Here is a 21,589-nt window from a genome sequence, read left to right on the forward strand (position 1 = left end):
TGGATGAATTTTTCATTCGAAAAAAAAAAGAACGCAACTAATCAGGACGCGTAGTTCTCGAATGTTGCAGAGCCAATAGCTTCAAAATTTCTTGTGTGTTTCCCCGCTGCATGTGTCCGACACTTCACGGAAAGACCTGTAGTACTAACAAGCACCAGCGACTTCAAATTTACGGTTTCATAACCTTCTCGAGACTTTCCCAGAAACTTCTCATTCATTGGTGGGTCCAAGGCACTACGGTCTGTCCTGCGGAGATTTCGACGCGTCCTCTACGCTAGGAAACCGCATCGCACATGGCGTTGCAACCAGCAGCTAACCAGGTTGATTCTTGCAGATAGCGAAATGTCTTTCCCAAACGGAACTCCTCCTGCCTCTGATATGGCTGCTGTGGCCCCTCCCGCCGGTGGCCCTGAGCAGCCCAAGACCACTCTCTGGTGAGGGAACTCACGTCATTTGTACTGTCTTGATGACATTGGCACTAACTTCGAAACAGGATGGGAGAGCTGGAGCCTTGGATGGACGAGAATTTCATTAAGGGCGTCTTTCTGTCCGCTGCCGGAGAGACTGTCAATGTCAAGGTGATTCGTGACAAGAACTCTGGGTAGGTTTACCATCACTCTTTGGTGTCATGCGGGGTTTTGTTTATTCAATTCTAACAATGACCTCTACAGTAATGCCGGCTACTGTTTTGTTGAGTTCACAACACCCGAAGCTGCTACCAAGGCACTTGGACTTAACGGCACTCCTGTTCCCAATAGCTCTCGCCAGTTCAAGCTTAACTGGGCGTCTGGCGGTGGGCTTGTGGACCGACGGTGAGTACTCCTCGGGAGTTGAGCCCGTTGAGCTCCATTTTTCGCAAGGGTTTACTGACGAAGCCGTGTGTCTTGCAGCGATGATCGCGGGCCCGAGTACAGCATCTTTGTTGGTGACCTTGGCCCCGAGGTCAATGAATATGTCTTGGTCTCCCTCTTCCAGGCGCGCTTCCCCTCATGCAAGTCTGCCAAGATCATGACGGATGCCATGTCGGGCCAGAGCCGAGGCTATGGTTTTGTGCGCTTCTCTGATGAGAATGACCAGCAGCGTGCCTTGGTCGAGATGCAAGGTGTTTACTGCGGTAACAGACCTATGAGAATCTCTACTGCAACTCCCAAGAACCGGTAAGCCCTCGGCGCCCCCACCGGAAGACCCGACGGCGAGATACATGTAGCTAACGGAGGGACTTCAGCGGTAACCACGGATTCGGAGGACCTGGCCACGCTGGCGGCGCTCCCATGATGGGCGGCGTTCCTCAGCAACCCATGTGGGGAGGGATGCAAGGCTTCCCCTACGGCGGCTACAACCCTGCAACCCAGATGAACCAGTTCACCGATCCAAACAACACTACCGTGTTCGTCGGTGGACTCTCTGGCTACGTTACTGAGGACGAGCTCCGATCCTTCTTCCAGGGCTTCGGAGAGATCACCTACGTCAAGATCCCCCCTGGAAAGGGCTGCGGCTTCGTCCAGTTCGTCCATCGCCATGCTGCCGAGATGGCCATCAACCAGATGCAGGGCTACCCGATTGGCAATTCTCGAGTCCGCTTGAGCTGGGGTCGCTCGCAAAATAACTCCGGAGTTGGTACCCCCTACCGTCCTGCCCCCCCTCCTCCCCATTACATGGGCATGCCTAACCACGGACCTGGTCCTTACGGTCCCCAGCACTTTGGTGGTCCTGCTCCCGGCCCTCAGGGACCTGGTGGACCTCCTGGACCCCCAGGACCTGCCGTGCCTCCTCAGGTGAGTGCATAGAGTCATGGGTTTCGGGATGCTCATGCCCATGTTGGCTACATTGCGTAAGCTGACCATGTGACCAGTAAAAGTTGGCAAGTCACGCTTTCACTCGTCTCGACTTGTTGGCGGGCTGGGGATAGGCCAGACCAGAGCAGACTTCTGGGGAGCTTCTTCTTGATGTTCTTCTTTTATTCTCGGCGGCCGTTCTGGAGGCTTTGCCTGGGGAGAGTTGGGGCGTTGGGACTGATTTCTCCTTGTCAGAAACGTTGGTCTTGTCGACGTTGTTTTTTCAAAAATCAAAATCTTTGCTCTGCTCATACTATTATGACACAACGTCCTCGATTTTCTTGAGTCTCACTTACGAATTGGCGTTGGAGATATTAGTCTACCGGAGATATGTCATCAGTCAAATTTATAGTACTTGCTTCCGTGCGTCACTGTTTCTCATATATGTTTCGTCGTCTTGCCCATGCCCTTTGTTCATTGCTGCTCTTGCTTTAAACAGGGGTTTTTGTTTTATGTGGCAATGCATTGTGACATTGATACCTTGCGTGATGACTTTTTTTTCTTGCGTGATGATATATCTAATTTTTTCCTCGTCATGTTTCACTCGTCACCACTGATTGCCCTTTGTAATTTTGTTTTGTTTCGTTTTATTTCATGTTTTATTTGATCTTTTGATTCCCCCCCCATGTCGTGGAAGGGTTCTACCCTCGCCACTCGCTACTTCAGTCCGTCTGTTCCTGCCTCCCTGATCCGAAAACACTGTCTTTACTGAAGCCGTGTTCTCTCAAACGCTTTTGTGCCACGGGGCAATTTTTTATTTTTTTTTTAAATTTTTACCTCTTACATTGCAACGTCTTGAGGGCTTGACGAACTGGAAAAAGAAAGAGTCGCTAGCGGATAGAATGACATGTACGGAAATGTATGCAGAACGGAGACGAGGAAATACAAGTACACGGGCTGATATCTGCCCAATTTGCTGGATTTGGAGCACGCCTTCACATTTGGTAGCGCGCGTTGCCATTGATAGACTGGTAGAGGGGACGCTGAACCTGACCTTGTTTCAGTTCGCGACGACATTTTGCGGGATTCACGTGGTTTTAGGACGTACGTATCTCCGTGGCAACATCGCCTTGGGGCCTTCTCCATGCCGAGCACCAACATGACGGCAGACAGCGGAGCAAGCGAGACGCGTGCCGTGCCAGACGTGGATTTGCTCGCCCGCAAGTACGCTGAAGGGACGGGAAAACGCTTTCGACCCGAAGGGACCGCCCAGTAACGTTATATCGAACTTGCCGAGGCCGAATCCGCCGCGCTTGAAGACCTCGTCCGAGACTCCTGGGTCGACAACGCAACGGCGCGTTGAACGCCCAGCCACCAAACCTCAGCGATGGCGACGAGGATGGCTTTTCCGGGCTCCTGCACGCGGTGCACCAAGTTGAAGCCGGCATCGACCCCGACGACAACCGTCTCGTCGACGCTGCCGGCGGCTCCGGCGGGACGTGGTACTGGACCAGATACACGGGCATCATGGTTGACGTCAAAGGCTGCATTTACATGCCTTTGCTGGAGCAGACGGGACACATACCCAGGCACCGCTTCCCATACGGCCCTGGAATTAGACAGTGAGGACATGCTCGACATTGCGGACAGGTGGGACCTCACCGGCAAGGGCGTCTTCCGCACGAGAGCCCGTACATATGACTGGGTCGAGGAAGAAGAGCGCTGGAAAGTGCTGCTGACACAAGGATCGGGGGACCTGACGAGCAGCCATTGACATGACCGTTACCGCACAGTTTGTCGTCGTCACGGGCGGTTTGCTCAACCAACCCAAGACACCAAAGATTCCTGGCATCGACACCTTCTCGGGCCACATGATAGTTACAAACCGGCCGTTGGAGGTACGATACATCCGGGGTCTCACCCGAGGACTGGGCGCTGTCCGGCCTCCAGGGGAAGAAGGTCGGCATCGTCGGCACCGGAGCCACGGCCATGCAGTGCGTCACTGAGCTGGCACGATGGGCAGACCAGCTATTCGTGTTCCGGCGCACCCCTTCCGGGGTTGATCAACGTAGCCAGAGGCCGATGGCGCCTGAGACGTGGCAGCAGATCAGCCACGAGAAGCATCATGGCCGGCGGCAAGCAGTGCGACCTGGACATAGCCATCTGGAGTACCGGCTACCGGACACCATCCGCGAACTGTGCAGAGCCGAGCTACCGGACACCATCCGCGAACTGTGCAGAGCCGAGCCACAACACCGACACGACCATCGTCGCCCGAGGTAACACCCTCGCTTGCCTCTGGGCGAAGCACGGCCCTCCACGGCATGCTTAGCCCCTGGATGCCCAACATGCTTCTCGCCGGCCCTTCGCAGACGGCCGCCTGCGCAAACTTCATGTATACCATTGACAATCTGGCCCGCCACGGGGCGTACATTGTCGCCGAGGTCCTCCGTCGAGCGAGCGACCGTCGAAGCCACGCCCGAGGCAGCGGAAGCGTGGGCAAGCCGCTTACTCAGCAGGGCCGTCTTTCTGTTGCCCATGGAGATATGCGGACCGAGTATCTTCAATGGCGAAGGCGCCACGAGGAAATGGTCCCGCGAGGAGAAGATCAAGGCGGCCAGGGGCTCTGTCTACCCTCTGGGGATTTGGCATATGTAGAACTTCTGGAGCAATGGAGGGCGGATTAAAAATTGTTTGACGGCGCGATAATTGAGGTTGTACTCGCTCACTAGAAAGGGGGTAGGTGCCTGCTTGACGAGACGACTTGTATGCACGTATAGAGACGATGGTCCTGCTGCAACCACGTTGATCCCGTAGTTCTGAGACACTCGCCGACAATCTGCTTGCGGCATGCAGTACAACAATGTGTGATGGGTGTCCAATCGACTTACACAAACCTGCGTCTCGCCTGACGCTGCGCAATCGCGCCAAGATGCCCGGCTGAGACTCGTGGTGAAGCAGGCTTCGACTTGACAGGGCTTCACACCATGCTGATGAGAAGAGGTCCATTTCGGGCTGACCAGAGCGCAGAGGCCTAGATGTAGAATGACGTGGAGCAGTCGTGTTAGATTCCAGGAGGCGTCAAGGGTAGCCAGCCCGGAAATCTCGTCGTTGGCTGATGAATGTGGCACTTGTGGCCGAGTCACCCCAACTTTGTGACATATTTTTCCTACTATTAGGCGCCGGACGTCACACGTCACAAGACCAATGTTTTGCTTTCACAGGAGCCCGTCAATATCAACCGGGGCTCCCTAGAGTATTGCAACCGGCAAGCACTGGAGCTACATTTGCCACTCATCATTATATCCACGGAGATGCTGCATGACGGCAGTGTTGACCTGGTCAATTTTTACTCATTTCAAGATGCTGTGAATCTTCTCATGACTGCTTAACGGCATAAAGTAAAGGCTCACCCCCCGATCAAAACGCCTGCCCAAAGTCGCAGAAAATATAAGTCTATATGCCACAAATCTTTTTTTTTTGTTTCTTTGTCTTGTCGTCCCGAGGGCATTCGTCGAGCGTGTTGCTCTCGGCCTTTGTGGATTACCAACCACGGGTAGCAAGCTTCTCCTCGGGCTTCATGCTGTCACAGTTGATACCGACCATGGCCTCACCGAGACCGGTGCTAGCCTCAGCGATGACCTTGGCATCCTTGAAGTGAGTGGTGGCTTGAACAATAGCCTTGGCACGCTTGGCTGGGTTGCCGGACTTGAAGATGCCGCTGCCCACAAAGACACCGTCGCAACCGAGCTGCATCATGAGGGCGGCATCAGCAGGGGTAGCAACACCGCCAGCGGCGAAGTTGACAACGGGCAGACGACCGAGCTCAGCAGTCTGGCGAAGAAGTTCGGCATCGACCTCAAGCTCACGAGCCATCTCACGGATGCGGACGATGCCACCCTCGGCGAGGGCAGCCTTGGCCTGAGCGATCTGCTTGTTGACCGTCTTCATGTGGCGAACGGCCTCGACGACATCGCCAGTACCAGCCTCACCCTTGGTCCGGATCATAGCAGCGCCCTCTGCAATGCGGCGCAGAGCTTCGCCCAAGTTGCGGCAGCCACAGACGAAGGGAGCATGGAAATGGCTCTTCTCGACGTGGCTCTCGTCATCAGCGGGGGTAAGAACTTCACTCTCGTCGATGTAGTCGACGCCGAGGGCCTCAAGGACCTGGCACTCGACAAAGTGACCGATGCGGGCCTTGGCCATGACGGGGATGGTGACGGCGGCCTGGATCTCCTTGATGACAGTCGGGTCGGACATGCGGGCAACACCGCCGTCCTTTCGGATGTCGGCGGGGACACGTTCGAGGGCCATGACGGCGCAAGCACCAGCCTCCTCCGCAATACGCGCCTGCTCGGCATTGGTCACGTCCATAATGACGCCGCCCTTGAGCATCTGAGCGAGACCGGCCTTGACGGCGAAGGTGGCCTTGGGAGCAGCGCCATTGGCGACGGCAGTGGTATCATTGGCCATTGTAGTGGTATGTGAGATGGTGTTTTGCTGTCCGTGGAGGGCGTTGGAGGTGGAAAGCAAAAGCCGGGGTATAGAGGAGGATTGTGGAGGAGGAAGAGAAGGAGATGGAAGAAATATCTCGAATGCCGGTTCCGTGGGAGGCGAAAGGAGAAAAAAAAAAGGCCCAAGATGTAATTTGTATTACGATTACGCCCTTTTTCTGCCAATCATGGTGGGGTTACAAGTACCTAGGTAGTAACGTTAGTAGACATATTCATGGAGGGGCGAGGGGCAGCATGCAAGGCCCAAGGGTGCCTACCAAGGTAGGTAGGTAGTCGCGGGAGGTGGGGCGTGGAGAGGCGAGAACCAGTCGAAGCCACCCGTTATTTCGGAATAGAGTGCGAGGGAAAGCACGAAGCAGAACAATGGGGGGCAGGTACCGAAAACAGGGTACGGAGTACCATGTACCCCGTATTGTGCGAGGGCTGGAAGGCGTCTGTCTACTGAGTCGAGGGTGACTCGAGAACTCAGCGTTCGACGGAGCGACAACGGAGCACGGCAGAGCCAGGTCGTCTCACCGGGCGGCTGCTGTCCAGGGCCCCCAGTACTAATTAACCTCGAGCCAGATCGCCAAACCGACGCTCTGAAAATCCGATAGAGACCAGCTGACGCCTAGCAACAAGTGCGAGTGCGAGTGCCTCAAGAGGCGGTCGCGCGGCAATCATCGGGTTCCGGGACCGCTCGATACGACGAATGACTCAGCCCTGCTCTCGACGTGGGGCCGAATTTAGATTAATAAAAGATCATAAAGCAGTGAGCCAGATGGCGACATTCACGGCGTTCACGTGGCAATCTCGTACGTTGAATCTGGCATCTGGGGACGAGTTGGGCAAGACTGCAAAGCATGACGCCTCGTTGAAAGCCGCCCATCCAATTACTTGCAGTAAAATCTTTACCTGTCGACCAACAGCTTGACAAGTCGCCACTGCCCGGGCCCATGGGCGCGCCCTAACCCATGCATCTGCATGTACATACGTACTCCGTAGTTACATGCACATCTCGTAGCGATCGAGGCCAGATGCATGTCGACGGTACGGAGCACTCCGTTCCGAGTACCTCGCCGCTGAACGAGACGAGGCATGGCATCCGCGGGTCTGCTGTGGAACGCGACCCCCATGTGCGTCAACATGGTGCTGGCGGCATGAGACTGCGTTGACGTTGACGTGTTGCAAATGATTTCTACGTCGATCGACCTGGCCTGCTGCCGCCTCCGAAGGCGGACGACACCAGACCCACTGCCCCGTCTCGTCTTGGGACGGTTTGCCGTTAGTCATCTATCAATTTTCTATTTTCTATTTTCTGGATCCAGATGCTCCGTGCCCGTACCGACGTATCCAGCATGTAGGTATCTACCAGGTGATTTAGTCTCAATCCTCGAGTTGTTCTTCTCATTCCAATCTCTCCTTCTATCTTGAACTCAGTCGGTCGCCTTCCCCTTGTACCTTTGCGCCGGAGCCTCTCGTCGCCTCAAGGCGGGAAAAGGCCGTCGCCGCCGCCATGATTCTCATCACCATTGGAGTCCTGGCCCTCCAGGGCGGCTTCGTCGAACACATCAACCTTGTGCGCAGGGCCGCCGAACAACTCAAGATCCATGTCGACGCCATCGAGGTGCGGACCGCGCAAGAACTTGCCCGATGCGACGGCCTCATCATCCCAGGTGGCGAGAGCACCACCATCTCTTTTGTCGCAGCTCAATCCCGTCTGCTTGAGCCTCTAAGACATTACGTAAAGTTGGTTTTGATTTTCTTCTTCTTTTTTGGGTTTCTATTCTTATTATTTACACATCTACCTAAAAGACCCTAATATTGATGTTTTATACCTCTCCCCGAAAATTTTTTTTTTTTAAAAAAAAAACTAATCTGTCTGCAGAGTCCAAAAGAAGCCCGTCTGGGGGACATGTGCAGGTCTCATCCTCCTCTCCGACGAGGCAAACGCCACCAAGAAGGGTGGCCAGGAACTCGTCGGCGGGCTAGGCGTCCGCGTCCACCGCAACCACTTCGGTCGCCAGATCGAAAGCTTCCAGTCCGACTTGGAGTTGCCGTTCCTCGGTGAAGGTGCTGCTCCCTTCCCCGGGGTGTTCATACGCGCCCCCGTCGTGGAGGAGATTCTCAAGGGCTCCGGCCCTGGCGAGGACGTCCAGGTCTTGGCCAAGCTTCCGGGTCGCCTGAACAAGATAAAGGCGGGTGTCTCGCAGGCGAATACCAAGGATGATTCTGGCGATATCATTGCCGTGAAGCAGAGCAATGTGCTGGGAACTAGTTTCCACCCGGAGCTCACGAACGATGTGCGTATTCACGCATGGTGGCTGAAAAGCATCTTGGGACAATAGGTGATTTATTTTACTTCCTCGGCCGTTGTTTCCCGAGGGTTCACCAAAGATATCCATAGCACTTTCTTTTTATACTTGAACATGGCGCATAGACCAGCTAGTACGATTATACATGGCCCTGGGCATCTTCTTTTCTTTCTTTTCTCCCCCCCCATAATCTGGGAGACGCGCTCCTTCTCCACTTGTTCCCCCAAGGCCTGGCAGATGCAAAATATCATGTCGCCGCAACGACCCTGAGAAAGTGGCTACACTCAGGCTCCCCACGGCATTGACATCCATCCCATGTTTCATCAGCGCTTGACGAGTTCAACATCCTATCTTATGGCAGCCTGCATGAGCCGAGTCTTGCCTTGCTTGTCTGGCCATTTGCATCAGCCCCGTGCTCATGCCGTTCGAGTAACATACCTATTTCTGCCTTTTTGCCCATGTCGACTGCATAAACAAGCACCGACTCGCCCGAGATCATCCCGGCTGGGCCTCCATCTCCCCGGTCACGGGTCACGGCAAGATGGGAGCTACCTGTGATGTCGCAGGTGTTGATCTTAATGACGTGCTTGACGAGGAGATTGACGAGCTCGGGGTTGTTTTGCCTGACGGCTTGTACGAGAACGGTTTTTGCTGGAATGATGGGGGTTGGCGCCGTAGTCCAGCGGAAATGGTATACTCCAGACTGTTGCTTCGGACGACGTTGATAAAATATAGCTGATCTACGAGGCTGGCTTCTGTGGCATTGACGTCCATCGTCACTCGAGACGCCTCGGCGCTGCGAGAAGATGCCAGATTATCAAGACGACTACTAGTGCCCGTATGCTCCCTCAGTCTGTTTATGGAAATAAACAAAGTTATCGACCACTGGCAACCCAAGAAGTTTTCACGGCATTTTGGAGGCGACCTGCTCCGCTTCCACTGACGGCATCGCCACTGTAGTCGGACATTTGAGTGCGAAGTGGAAGGAAGGGAACTACTGACGGGGAAGAAGAACGAGAAGAAAGAGAAGTCTCACATGTCCATCAAAAGTTCTACTCAACGAGCCATCAATGATCGCTTGGTTTCACAACGCGAACCTGTACGGCAACCCGTGCTTTTTGCATTCAGACGCTCTTCCATCTCATTTCATATGCTTACCAACACTTGGATAGGCTCTGCCTAAAGCGACTCCATGTGAAAGCACCAGATGAACGGCAACCTTCACCACCATTTCTGGGAGATATCCCGGACCAAGTTGGTGGCGCGGTGCATCCCACCGCCAACTTCGTGTTGAAAAAGCCAATTATCAAAGTAGGTGACATTCAGACCGGCCTTGGCAAAAGCCTTGCTGGTAGCCTCGGCGAATATATCCGTCCCGTTGACAAGTGGCCCCCAAGGGTTTGGGGCCAAGTACTGGCCTTCTCCGATGGCAAGACCGTCGGTGGCTATGGGAAACAAAGATCTAGAAGGCCAGGGAGGACGCGCTGGGTACAAGTTGTTCCCAATCACCCCTGTTTTTGCTGGCCAGTGTTCGGGCTCCGAGATCTCCCCTACTACAGGATGGTTTATCGAAGGTAAAATGTGACTAAGACAGTACAACTTTCTCGGTGATGCTAGGCCGCCGTACGGGTAGAAAAGGGCCGGAACGCGTACGATCTCGTCATCCGTGACCCCAGTCTCGTGTTTCAACACGTCGACATTGTACTGGATCTTGGCTGCGGTCCACTTGGTTATTCCGGGAAGAAAAGGGAGTTGGACAACTTCCTTCACGGTTCTTGAGAAACAAGACTTGAAAGGATCGTCCTTCAAGTGCGGTCGATGCGCCGCTGGAAGCTTACCATGGCCCGCTTCGTTGGCCTCCTTGAGCAAGTTGAAGGCGAGATGGGGGTCGCCCACGACAATTGTCCATCCCCGAGAGTTGTTTGCCGGCACGAACTGCAGGTATTCGGCGATGGCGCCGTAATAGAGCCAGCCGTGATCGAGGAGGAAGGGAAGCTGGGCCTCCTGATGCTGCATAAACGGAAAAATGGCCGCCGCTTTCTGATGAGACGTGTAGGGGCTATATCCCATGACAACTCTGCCCAGAGGAAAGCATCTGCCACCATGGCAATAAGGGGTTACGACCTGAAGGTTCCCCATCTTGTCTGATTCCGAGCTCGAGGACTTCCAATGTTGAGCGGCGCCTGCCGACGCAGATCTGAAGTGCGTGTACACTCTTTGGGCAGCAAGCGCAATGATGCTGCTTTTGATGTAGACGCGCAGGGAAATGGGACCATCGGGTCCGGGCATGCTGATGTATCCGGCCTTGAAATAGTCGTGAGCCCATCCGAAGATGGGGTGCAGCCTGGCGACAGGCTCCTCAAACCCATGCTCGGCCAGAACACTCTGCAAACGCTCGGCAAACGCCTCCTGCTGCGGCCGGTACTCTCCGGTTACGGTGAAGGCCTGCTCGACTTTGTTCAGGGCATGGCCTATCAGGATTGGCGCAACTCGAAGGGCGACTGTGTCATAGACAGACTCGCCGCGGTCAGTCAGGTTGAAGTTGACCGTGACGGTGCCGTTCCAGGCACCAGGTCGACGGACGTCTCGGGAGTCGATTCCCAGCTCCAGACCAGCCCGCAGGTCAGCAGCCTTGAAAGTGTGGCGTTTGTCGACATAAGTCCAGTTACCAGCCATCTTGTGGAAGATGCGGACCTTTTTCGCGGCCCTCTTGTCGCAGACGATGACGACGCCCGTAGCTGAGTCGCTTAGGTCAGGGTTGGGAAGCGTGCGAAGGGGCGCCAGGAACTTGGGATTGCGCAGAACGTTGTCAGATGCGTCGTGACAGCTATCAAGCATCTTCATAAAGGGTGCAACGTTGGGAGCCCCAAGGGTGCATCGGCGGTACGCATCTGGGATGTTGGCCAGGAAGATGGCGCCTCTGTCCTCGGTCCAAGTGGCCTTTCCTTCAACGTCTGACGTCCCGTTTACGTCGACCCTGCCGTCTCGGTTCGTGTCAGCAAGAATAGTAGCACTGAGAGCATGGATACTCGTCGCCAGCAGACCGACGACGACGGCCGCTGCCTTGACGGTGGACGGCATAACGACTGCAAGGTGAGGTGTGAAAGCCTCGAGTTGCAAGCTGCAAGTGACGACTTTGTTGGCCTGCCTACACAAGTACAGAATCGTACGTGCGCATATCTCAAAAGCTTCGCCGGGGTCCGGAAGATGGAGCAAGCCAGCTCATAAGGAGACATCGAACCAGGTGCCTGGTCCCCTTGCGCAAGAGGGTATGCAGTGTGCACCATCACAGCTACCAGACTCGCGCTAGTTAACACGCGAGCGAGATGGAAGACGACCATGTGCCTGAAAAGGCCATGGCTTGTTGCCCGATCTGTTTGAACAGAACTCGTCAAGCCTGGGAGACTCGGAGCGACGTCGATGACCGTCACGGACAACCCAGCCGGGGGATGCACAAGGGGACGTCGAACCAGGCGCCATCATTACAAGTTCTGGGCCGTGACACTAGTTCAGGTTCACGGGAAAGGCTGCTGCTATCGGGTTCGCATGGCCTTTCCTTCAATACATCTAGCTGAACTTACATACGGGGAAGCTTTGGACTAAACCGCGTTTCCAACCAACACACGACGCTAGTCAGGAGAGGCGCGTAAATGGCTACCAGAGGCTCACATATTTACAGTTTATTCCATGTTTCTGCCTTTTCCGGCTTTCCAAAAAGGGGCCAGTCCAGTCCAGTTGGCTCTGAACATTGGTCGAGACTCTACCCAGGGCATACCGACCAAAGATGGCGAGCATCTACGAGGGTACTACCAGAGCGCCCTCTTTGCGCCTTTTCCAGGGAATGACGACCACGACGATTATACTCACATCTCGATCGCGACATCGCGGCATGTGCCCTCCTTTGTCGAGATTTCCAGCGTCAATGTCGACGGAGTGGCGCTGGGAATCGGCAAATGTTCCCTGCCGAAGCAGTAAATGATCTTCCATCCCCCGAGTGTACAAACTGGCCGCTTTTCATACCGACCTTGATGTCGCACGGTCACACAACAGCCATGACTACGATGCGTATGGCACGACGCAGCCCTCCCCAAACAGACAGGCGTCTTTGGTCATCCAGGCTCTGAGACCAAGGACCTTTTCAAATAGCCAGAGGACGTGACAAGTCAAGAAATAGAATATATTGACCCGTCACTTCAAACCCATTACACGAACCAGCCACAAGAAAGAGATTGGTCCAAACTGCTACGCAAAAGGGACACGCGGCCACGACGGAAGCTGGCCCGCGAGCCCGGCCAAGGGGCCCAACGGGCCGCATCGGGCCTTCGACCTTTGTATTTCTTGTACTCCGTATATGTAGAACTCTTGGGCCTAATTGCTTTGGGATTGCTCCTCACTCAAAGCCGATTACTCTGCCGAATGGAGTGTAGCACTCCGAGTCCAGCGTCCCTGCCCTTGTTACCAATTATAAAGCTTTGCTGAACGGCCCTTGTCACAACTTGTCTGGGCGATCCTCGGACATTCGTTGATTCAGATACGACGCCGTTTGACGAAACCTCCCAAGTGTTGTATGGATAACGCTGGTAATGGTAGCGCGGTTGCGCAACAGTTCTCATCCGATTAGCAGTCATGGATGAGCCGTGTCCCAGAGTTGAACTTGGCTTCGGGGATTTGCCCGAACTTTACCCGCGCAACACAACATAAGCTACTTTTCACTCAACTTCTGGCACGGTGGCCATAGATTAGCTGGGAGATCGTCAGACTGAAGTGGAACTTCAATCCTACGGATGCCTATCTGAAGGTCGTGTGTTCGAGTCACACTGGCCACATATTTTTTTTTTAATCCTGCACACATTGCTGTTTTTTTTCTTTTTGCCCGTAGGCGTTGTCCTCCCATCTCCTGATGTGTTTTCAATTCTTCAATATTTCCATGTTCCATCATGCGAATGTCTGTTATTATGGCAAACTACAGGCTAGATTAGATAACCGTCTATTGTCGTCCGGACCCCCGGCCCCCTCGCCCCTTGACCCTTTTTGTCAAGCTTGCGCTGACATCATGATTCATGGGCCAGTCGCTTTGTGCCCGACTCTTTTCGCTCATCCGAAGCCGAAATCCCGTCTCCACCAGACAGGTCTCGCTCTTCCGTCTTCTCACTCCTGGCCGACAACGCCTGGGTTGACCCCCCCACATCCGTAGAGCTGTTGACGTCCGAGGGGCTCTGGAGAGCAAAGTCCCCGGGACTAGCCTCTTCATCCGTCACGCGATTCTCTTCCTTGGCATTGGTGGGCGCGAATTTGCTTCGAAGGCGAATCGGCCTGCCATACTTGTAGAAGATGAATGGAACAACGGCAAGAAGAGTAGCGACCCCGGCCACCAGACTGCCGCCGCCACCGACGCCAAGCGCATGGAACATCTGGCGCGTAAAAAGGGGCGCGGCGGCTCCGCAGGCCGATCTGGCAATCGTGTTGGCGGCAATGGCGGACGCGGCGTACACGAGGTACACGTCGACGAGGTAGTTCAAGTAGGCGACGAAGATGAGCAGCATAAAGGTACTCAGGAGGCTTCCGGCAATGGTCGGCACGATCCAGTGCACGGAGCTAAGGTTGTAGAAGAACAGTCAGTGCTTGCTCAGAATAAGTATTGGACGACCGTGAAGAGGCGAGGAGGGCAAAGACGGGACGGCAGCGTACTTGAACTCAGCTGTCCATGCGAACCAGAACATGGCTGCTGCGAAACCAACACCGCCCACCATGGCCAGAGGGAGGCGGTCCTCGGGCTCCATGTCTTCCGCCTTGGCCTCGCCTTTTTTGGTCTTGTTGGAGCGTCGTCTGGTGTCGAGGAGGACGATGCTGCCGCCCAGGACGGCGCCGACAACTGTGCCAATGAGTGGTAGTTCTCCGACGCCAGAGTTCCATCCACGCCTCTCCTGGAAGACAATCGGGTAGATGCTGAACAGCATGTAAAGAAGCGTGTAGACCACGGCGAGATAGATTGCGCACAGCAACGAGATGGGGTCAAAGAGAATGATCCAGGGCCTCGTAAGCGCGACGCCAAAGACGCTCCTGATGGATCGGTCCTGCATCTCGGCCGGGGCCTTGACCTCTTCGTACCCGGGAATCCGGGCCTTGCGGATTCGCTTTGCCTTGTGAAGAAGAATGGTGGGTGCGTGAGTCTCCGGAATGGTCAGCATGATGAGCCACGTTCCCGCTCCCAGCCAGATGAGCACGTAAAACGCCCAGTGCCAGTCTTTTTTTAGCTCCAGAAAGCCTGCGACGACAGGGCCGAGCGCAGGTCCGATCCATACCATGGTAGAGAAGAGGGCCATGGCATTTGCTCGCTCGAGAGGTCTCCAGATATCGGCCAGCACGCCGGGTGCGTTGCTCAACGGCGCCGAGACAAGGGTGCCCGTGAGGAATCGGCCAGCTAGTAAACTGCCAAAGTTGGGAGCGAATGCGCAGAGGAAGTTGAAGGCGATGTACATGGTGAAAGTGATGTAGAAAACCCATCGTCGACCGTACAGCTCGCTCAACGGCGCGAAGAGCAGCGGTCCGGCACAGTATCCGAGGAGGAAGAGGGTTATTGTGAGGGAGGCCGCCTCTATTGATATGCCAAAATCCTCGGCGATGGAGGGAATACATCCGCTGGGGGCGCTAGAGGCAAACGTAGCGTTCATGACGAGCATGACGGCGCATATCGTGACGGTGACTCGCCGCGCCGTCGACCAGTTTTGGGGATTCTCAATATCATGAGGCTTGAAGGCGAGGAGACCCTGTCCGTCGAGGAAGGGCGGTTCTGCAAGGTCGAGATCCCTCGTCCGGTAGGGTTTGTTGACTGGCCGGGAGAAGATGCGAGTCAGGACTGCCATAACGGCGGTGATGGCGGTTTGCCCCTGCGAAATACTTCCTGCTGCTATATATCGATCTCGTCGGTCGTCCGAAGTCAAGGGGCCCCTTGAGAAAAACGGTCGACCTTTGTGTTTGCTAGATACGATCCAGGAGATGGTGTAACAGTACGACGCAGCGCTCGCTATTTAGCGGCATTCAAACAAGGTCCATCCGCCGAGGGCGACTCTGGATGTACTATACGATGCAGCATGGATCGGCCTTTCATGACCAACACTGGCTCGGCCGAAGGCTGAGGAACGATGACGCAGGGAAGCGGGATGCCCGGCCCAAAATATAACACGAATGCAGAATGTAAACCCCAAAATGGATTACATGTCATAGCAAGTTCCACATCAACGACGCCGTTCTTCCTCGGGAGAACTACGCTATTCTTCACTGTCCCAGGACCTGACACGGCAACTCACGGGCTCCTCGCGTTTGAAAGAGATTGCCACGGACTCGGGGATAAACAAGGTCGTGTAAACCTAACACCGGCTCCGGTGCCATGATTGCGACATTGACCAATGACTAGCGCTGGTCGCTATGTCTGACGTCGAGGGATGAACTGTTAGTCTGCACGCCGTCGGGTTTTCTCTTGGTTCCTGTTCCCACTTTTCGTCAAGTTGTACGGTGAGCAAAGGGCGAAACGGCTTGTCCGCCTCCAGGGGGTCAGGCGTCGATTCTAAGGGATCCAATGAGACTACTCGATCTCAGCATGTGTATAGAAGTCCATCGGCATTGTCAACCATCGGGGTTCGCCGCCAGAACCTCGGGCCGCGCACTTTTACCTCCATTGTCCATGGAATACTAGTCCCGGAATAGTCGGGATGGCAGTCCATCATTGGGCACCACAACGCCTCTTGGGCCAAATGTATGTCGGTGTGCTGGGAGTTGATAAATTGACTATTTTGATGGTCATGTATGTCAAGTCGGCGTTGAATGATAGTTCTCTAAGAGCGGCCGGGTTAGCAAAGTGCACTAGCGGCCCAAGAAGCTCTATGATGAGTACCATAAATGGTAAGCATACGTTATCTGCTGGTTAAAGGACCTTGTAGGCAAGAAACCAAGCGCTCCGTACATGTCGAAAGTCTCGATGGTTTTGGTGTGGGAAAACGGCAGCTGTGCACAAAGCATTGTGAACCGCACCGTGTCCAGGACTCACAGTGCTTAGTCATCAACCACACACGAGCCCTCGGGACGGTCTTGGAGCTCGGCGCTCGCGTCTTCTAACTACATCGTACATGTACTTTTGTCTCGTTCTCGACCATCATCGGAGCGTTCCAGGGACGTTTGGATACCCCGATGGCATATAATCGGCGGCTGGCATCGACATCGAGACGTACTTTATTCTCCCTGGCCAGAAAATCACGCTGGCAATCACCACACAAGTCAGAACCTCGAATTCATCAGCAGGAACTTGTTGATGAGGTGCTTGTCCCGAGCACAGTTCGTCGGCTTTCTACCCAAAAAAGCCTCGACAGGTCTGGATGACTTCCAAGTGACTGGTCCGTAAGGGAAGCACAGGCGCCTTGTGTACGAACCGATGAGGGCCTCCCCGTGGGTTTACAGAGTCGTTTCGTCGATAGCAAGCTTCCTTTGCCCATCGCCAAGGCCCATACCTACTCAAGTTGTGGAATGTGTGGAATATCCTTGGGAGAAAGGAGCTATCCCAGCAGGTGCACGGTGCAAATGGCCAATGGCAATACACGCCAAGTCACACCTATTGCTCGCGACATCAAAAGCCATGTCAGAGCACAACTGCCCTCGACTCTGGCGAGCTCTTGAATAACGCCCAAGGAGGTCGCTTTGTAACTACGCCGCACGTAAATACCTTGCATACTGACCCTGTTCAGGATATACTCGGATGTAATGACTTGATCCCGTCCAGAAGATCAGAAGGCGCAACCCCCGTTCTAGAAGAGAAGGATTGAGAGTCTTTTTCGAAACAGGCCGACTTGGCTCCCCGAGCAAAGCAAGACAGCTCGCGAACGGACGGGCGGAACATACATCTCTCAAACTTGGGGGTTGAACAGCTGCCCATTCACACACGGAAATGCGGCAACTTCCACGGAGGACCCGATCTGAATCTGGCCCTTTGCGTCCAACGTCGTCAATCACAACGCGCTCGCGTGTATTTGTACACGACGAGGGATTAATTCTGAAACATCAAGTATGCAAGTGAGTCTAAGCGCCGAATAGAAGTATTTTTCAAGGCACGAGTCGGCAATACGAAATGGCGCTGAATTTCCCTCTGCGCTGTGGCCAATACGTGAGCCATCTTCAGCAAGAACATTGTTGTGCGGAACGTTTCGGCCCCGAAGCGTCGAACAGGTCCTGGGTCCGGCATCAGCCATGACTGAGCTGGGTGGTGAACGACGGAAACGCTTGGGGATTCTTTGCGAGGTTTTGACGAGCCGCACAGTCGGCATTCACTCATAACGGTCCATTATTGCGAGACTCCTAGGGCTCTTCTCTCCTGTCGTTTCTACAAGGACAATCTCATGGCACACCTCTGTTCAGCGGGCAGCCCATCTCTAGCCTCGTCGTCCAAGACTTGCCTCAGGGCAGCCGTCACTTCGGCGTCCTCTAGTGTGACAAACCCCATTGACTCGTAAAACCTGTTCATTCCACGGGACATGGCGAAAGGTGGTTAATGTCACGGAGGGAAGCTGTTGCTCGGCTGCCCACTTCTTTGCCTGAGCCATGAGGGCCCGGCCGATACCCTTCCCCTGATGGTCCTTGTGTACTGACATTTCCCAGATGTGCAAGTTGCCCTGGAGGACCTCGCCGTTCAAGAAACCAACGGGGGCGGCCTCTTCCAGGGCCGCCGGGCCGGCAGGGCCAACCGCGACCCAAGCGACGCTCTGTGATATCAGGGCGAGGTGGCGCTCTACGGACTGGCCAGAGTCGTCGGCAACCCACGCGAGGTCCTGAGTCTGGAGAAAAGCTTGGCCGGCAGATTGCTCCACGGCGGGAAGTAGAGGTGCGTCGGCGGGCGTGGCAGGGCGGATAGTGAAGGTGTCGGGCGGAGGTCGCGTCATGGGGATCTTGCTCCCGGCGATGCTTCGTGCCGACGGTACCAGACGCAATGGTCTCTTCGTCTCAACCATGGGGTGGATCAAACAACAGAAATTCTGCTACGCATGCCGGGGGTTGCGGTTTGAAGAGGAGGAAGAGTCACGCGGGAAATCCGACCGAGGCAGCCCAATGACGATCAGAGCAATTTGCAATTTGTACCACGCGCTTTGGACTCCGCCGCTGCCAGGCTGCCAGGTGGGTCATCAGATGGCTCACGGACTCGCGAGTCGCGAGTCGGAAGCCACGGTTCGCAAGTCACAAGCCACAAGTCGCGAGTCACAGGCCACGAGTCGCGAGTCACAAGCCGCGAGTCACAAGCCACGAGTCACAAGCCACGAGTCACAAGCCACGAGTCACGAGTCCCGATAAAAGTGGTACCTCGCAAGTAGCTGCTGCCTGGAGTCATTAAATAACAAGAATAAAGAAAGTACTTGGCTGGTCTTATATTGCTTCTCATGCTAGCATCAAGCACTTGCTATAGTCTATTTCATTCATACATGTCTTGTGTTATTAAAGTCGATCTATATTCAGAACCAAGCAGGTATCCGTGTAAGCTTCTGTATAATGTAGTACTATTCAGAACTGTAAACTCAATTTTTCCCCCTTTTCCTCTCATCTACCGGGGCCACCACCCGTCTGCCTACCTTTCCATCTCGCATACTCCCTTGCGGCTGGCTCGTGGTCTGCAAGATGTCGAGGCTGGCTGTTTCACCAGGTCATGCAGCCCGCAGCGAGCGCAGATCGCGGTTCGCATCTTAATCACTGCGGGCAGCTTGTAACGGAACAACGCACAAGGGCTTCTGGCGTTTATAGTGCGTCGCCACGTGGCTAAAATTGATCGACTTGGCGAGATCCGGGTCCCAGGGTCCAGGCAGGCAGGGTTCAACGTCCGGACCCTACCCACACCCAGCCGGCAAGGTCCGGGCCCGGGCTTTCCAAGTGATTCTGATTGATCATGTCCGAGCCTCGCCCGCAAGCTCCATCCCTCTCCTCTCAACGCATCCAGAGGGACGCACTTCCATCGAGGACGGCAAGGACTCGCTTTTGCACAATCACCATCCATCCATGGCTTTCAGGAGACTCTCGCTCCTGGCGGCGGCGGGCTCCGCCTCGGCATTCGTCTCGGCGCCCATCGTCGGCGACCAACTGCCGCTCGCCTGGCCCCTGGACTCGGCCAAGTCGACCCTCAATGGCAAATGCCAACTACCGCCCGTCCTGGACCCGTCCGAGGACGGATTGCCGTCCGCCAACGCCTTGTTCTCCTCCAGGGCGGCCCTGGACCGGCAGGTTCGGAGGCACCAGGCTGTCGTGCGTGTGCCCTCCGTGTGCTACGATGACCTCGGTTCGTTCGACGAGGATGCGCGGTGGAAGCCCTTTCACGAACTGCATCGCGTTCTGGCCGAGACCTATCCTGCCGTGTAAGTAACCTGCCTCGACTTGTTCTGCTTGCTTGTGCGGCGAGCCTCGGTCAAGCTAAGTCCAGCCAACAGGCACGCGGGCGCAACGGTCGAAAAGGTCAACAGCTTTGGCCTGGTCTACACCATCCCGGGATCCAAAGAGCACCTCAAGCCTATCCTGCTCGCCGCCCACCAGGACGTCGTCCCCGTCGCTGACGAAAACACGTGGACGCACCCGCCCTTCTCGGGCCACTGGGACGGCGAGTGGCTCTGGGGCCGCGGCTCCTTGGACGACAAGATGAGTCTGACGGCCATCATGTCCACCATGGAAACGTTGCTGTCGCGTCCCGAGTGGCAGCCCGCCCGCACCATCATCCTTGCCTTTGGCTTCGACGAGGAGTGCTCCGGACACCGCGGTGCCGGCAAGATCGCGGAGCACCTCGGGGCTCGTTATGGCAAAAACGGCATTGCCATGATTCTTGACGAGGGTGACCTGGGCCTCAACAAGATTGGCAACGTCTTGTACGCCCTGCCCGCCGTGTACGAAAAGGGCAACGTCAACATCTGGCTCGAGCTGCGCCTCGTCGGCGGACACAGCTCTGTGCCGCTGCCCCATACCGGCATTGGCATCATCTCCGAGATGGTTGTTGCCCTCGAGGCTCATCCGTACCGGCCCAAGCTGATCAAAGACGGTCCCATCCACCAGCACCTCCTGTGCCAGGCGCAACACTCTCCCGATGCTGCACCCGAGCTCACCCGCCTCCTTGGCAAGGGCGATCTCGACGCCGCGGCCGAGCTCTTGGCCAACGCCAGCCTGGAGACCAGGTACATGATCCAGACATCGCAGGCTGTCGACTTCATCGGCGGCGGGCAAAAGATCAACGCCCTGCCCGAGGTCATCACCCTCGGCGTCAACTATCGCGTTGCGCCTCAGGACAGCATCCCCCTCGTCCAGCACAATGTCGTCAAGCACATCCGTGCCATTGTGTCCAAGTACAACCTCAAGGTCAAGGCCTTTGAAGGCGACACCGAGTACGAGCACTACCTGGCAGAACACGAAGCTGAGCTTGTCCCCGTCGAATCCGCCCAAAACGGCGTCCGTTACGACGGCACTCTAGTCCTGCAGGCCAAGGAGCCAACCAAGCCCAGCCCCATATCCCCCGTTACCGGTGCCATCTGGGACGTCTTTGCCGGCACCATCAGACACACCTTTGCCTTCGACGGCACCGTCGTCCCTGCTGGCGAGGCCATGACGGGGAACACCGACACACGTCATTACGTTGGTGAGTTGGCGCACGCCTCGCAGGAACCGTCTGAGCCGCTGCTGACCATGTAATGCAAACCCGCATAGATCTTACCCCCCATGTGTACAGATGGTCCCCCGTCACCGCCGACTCCATGCACGGCCTGCACACCGTCGACGAACGCATCCGCATGGACACGCACATGGACATGGTCAAGTTCTACTATGACCTCGTGCGCAACTTTGACGCTTCCGAGGCCTGAACGCGTCCCGAGATACGTCCCTGGCCCGCTGTAGATTCTCAACATGTACGTAACCAGACGGTTCCGAGGAGTCAAAGCATTCCTGCAAACCCGTTGGAACCCATCGCTCACATCCTAGGTGTCAAATTTGACGGTATCCGGGC

General features: G+C 55.4%; 8 protein-coding genes across 8 annotated transcripts; 4 read left to right on the plus strand and 4 right to left on the minus strand.

Moving 5' to 3' along the window:
- Positions 1-342: 342 nt before the first annotated feature.
- Positions 343-1,909, plus strand: MAM_03396 (mRNA binding post-transcriptional regulator; the record flags this gene model as incomplete). Its single annotated transcript, XM_040822195.1, has 6 exons — positions 343-434; positions 494-601; positions 672-812; positions 891-1,157; positions 1,226-1,775; positions 1,859-1,909. 6 exons carry the CDS (start codon positions 343-345, stop codon positions 1,907-1,909), a joined length of 1,209 nt encoding a protein of 402 aa, XP_040680000.1.
- A 1,025-nt stretch (positions 1,910-2,934) lies between these two features.
- MAM_03397 (cyclohexanone monooxygenase) lies at positions 2,935-4,462 on the plus strand (the record flags this gene model as incomplete). The annotated part of the gene is made up of 6 exons (XM_040822196.1): positions 2,935-3,047; positions 3,107-3,397; positions 3,426-3,504; positions 3,569-3,673; positions 3,726-3,917; positions 3,980-4,462. The coding sequence occupies 6 exons, from the start codon at positions 2,935-2,937 to the stop codon at positions 4,460-4,462; spliced, it is 1,263 nt and encodes a 420-aa protein (XP_040680001.1).
- An 856-nt stretch (positions 4,463-5,318) lies between these two features.
- MAM_03398 (Pyridoxine biosynthesis protein PDX1) lies at positions 5,319-6,248 on the minus strand (the record flags this gene model as incomplete). Its single annotated transcript, XM_040822197.1, has 1 exon — positions 5,319-6,248. One exon carries the CDS (start codon positions 6,246-6,248, stop codon positions 5,319-5,321), a length of 930 nt encoding a protein of 309 aa, XP_040680002.1.
- A 1,536-nt stretch (positions 6,249-7,784) lies between these two features.
- On the plus strand, positions 7,785-8,616 carry MAM_03399 (pyridoxine; the record flags this gene model as incomplete). Its single annotated transcript, XM_040822198.1, has 2 exons — positions 7,785-8,017; positions 8,157-8,616. The coding sequence occupies 2 exons, from the start codon at positions 7,785-7,787 to the stop codon at positions 8,614-8,616; spliced, it is 693 nt and encodes a 230-aa protein (XP_040680003.1).
- Positions 8,617-9,804: 1,188 nt separating this feature from the next.
- Positions 9,805-11,664, minus strand: MAM_03400 (arginine deiminase type-3; the record flags this gene model as incomplete). The annotated part of the gene is made up of 1 exon (XM_040822199.1): positions 9,805-11,664. The coding sequence occupies one exon, from the start codon at positions 11,662-11,664 to the stop codon at positions 9,805-9,807; it is 1,860 nt and encodes a 619-aa protein (XP_040680004.1).
- A 1,970-nt stretch (positions 11,665-13,634) lies between these two features.
- MAM_03401 (Major facilitator superfamily domain, general substrate transporter) lies at positions 13,635-15,446 on the minus strand (the record flags this gene model as incomplete). The annotated part of the gene is made up of 2 exons (XM_040822200.1): positions 13,635-14,178; positions 14,272-15,446. The coding sequence occupies 2 exons, from the start codon at positions 15,444-15,446 to the stop codon at positions 13,635-13,637; spliced, it is 1,719 nt and encodes a 572-aa protein (XP_040680005.1).
- A 2,553-nt stretch (positions 15,447-17,999) lies between these two features.
- Positions 18,000-18,506, minus strand: MAM_03402 (GCN5- N-acetyltransferase; the record flags this gene model as incomplete). Its single annotated transcript, XM_040822201.1, has 1 exon — positions 18,000-18,506. The coding sequence occupies one exon, from the start codon at positions 18,504-18,506 to the stop codon at positions 18,000-18,002; it is 507 nt and encodes a 168-aa protein (XP_040680006.1).
- A 1,102-nt stretch (positions 18,507-19,608) lies between these two features.
- MAM_03403 (Peptidase M20, carboxypeptidase S) lies at positions 19,609-21,446 on the plus strand (the record flags this gene model as incomplete). Its single annotated transcript, XM_040822202.1, has 3 exons — positions 19,609-19,961; positions 20,034-21,223; positions 21,292-21,446. The coding sequence occupies 3 exons, from the start codon at positions 19,609-19,611 to the stop codon at positions 21,444-21,446; spliced, it is 1,698 nt and encodes a 565-aa protein (XP_040680007.1).
- Between the last annotated feature and the right edge of the window lie 143 nt (positions 21,447-21,589).

The sequence above is a fragment of the Metarhizium album genome, assembly GCF_000804445.1.
Source record: "Metarhizium album ARSEF 1941 chromosome Unknown scaffold_6, whole genome shotgun sequence".
Classification (NCBI taxonomy): Eukaryota; Fungi; Ascomycota; class Sordariomycetes; order Hypocreales; family Clavicipitaceae; genus Metarhizium; species Metarhizium album.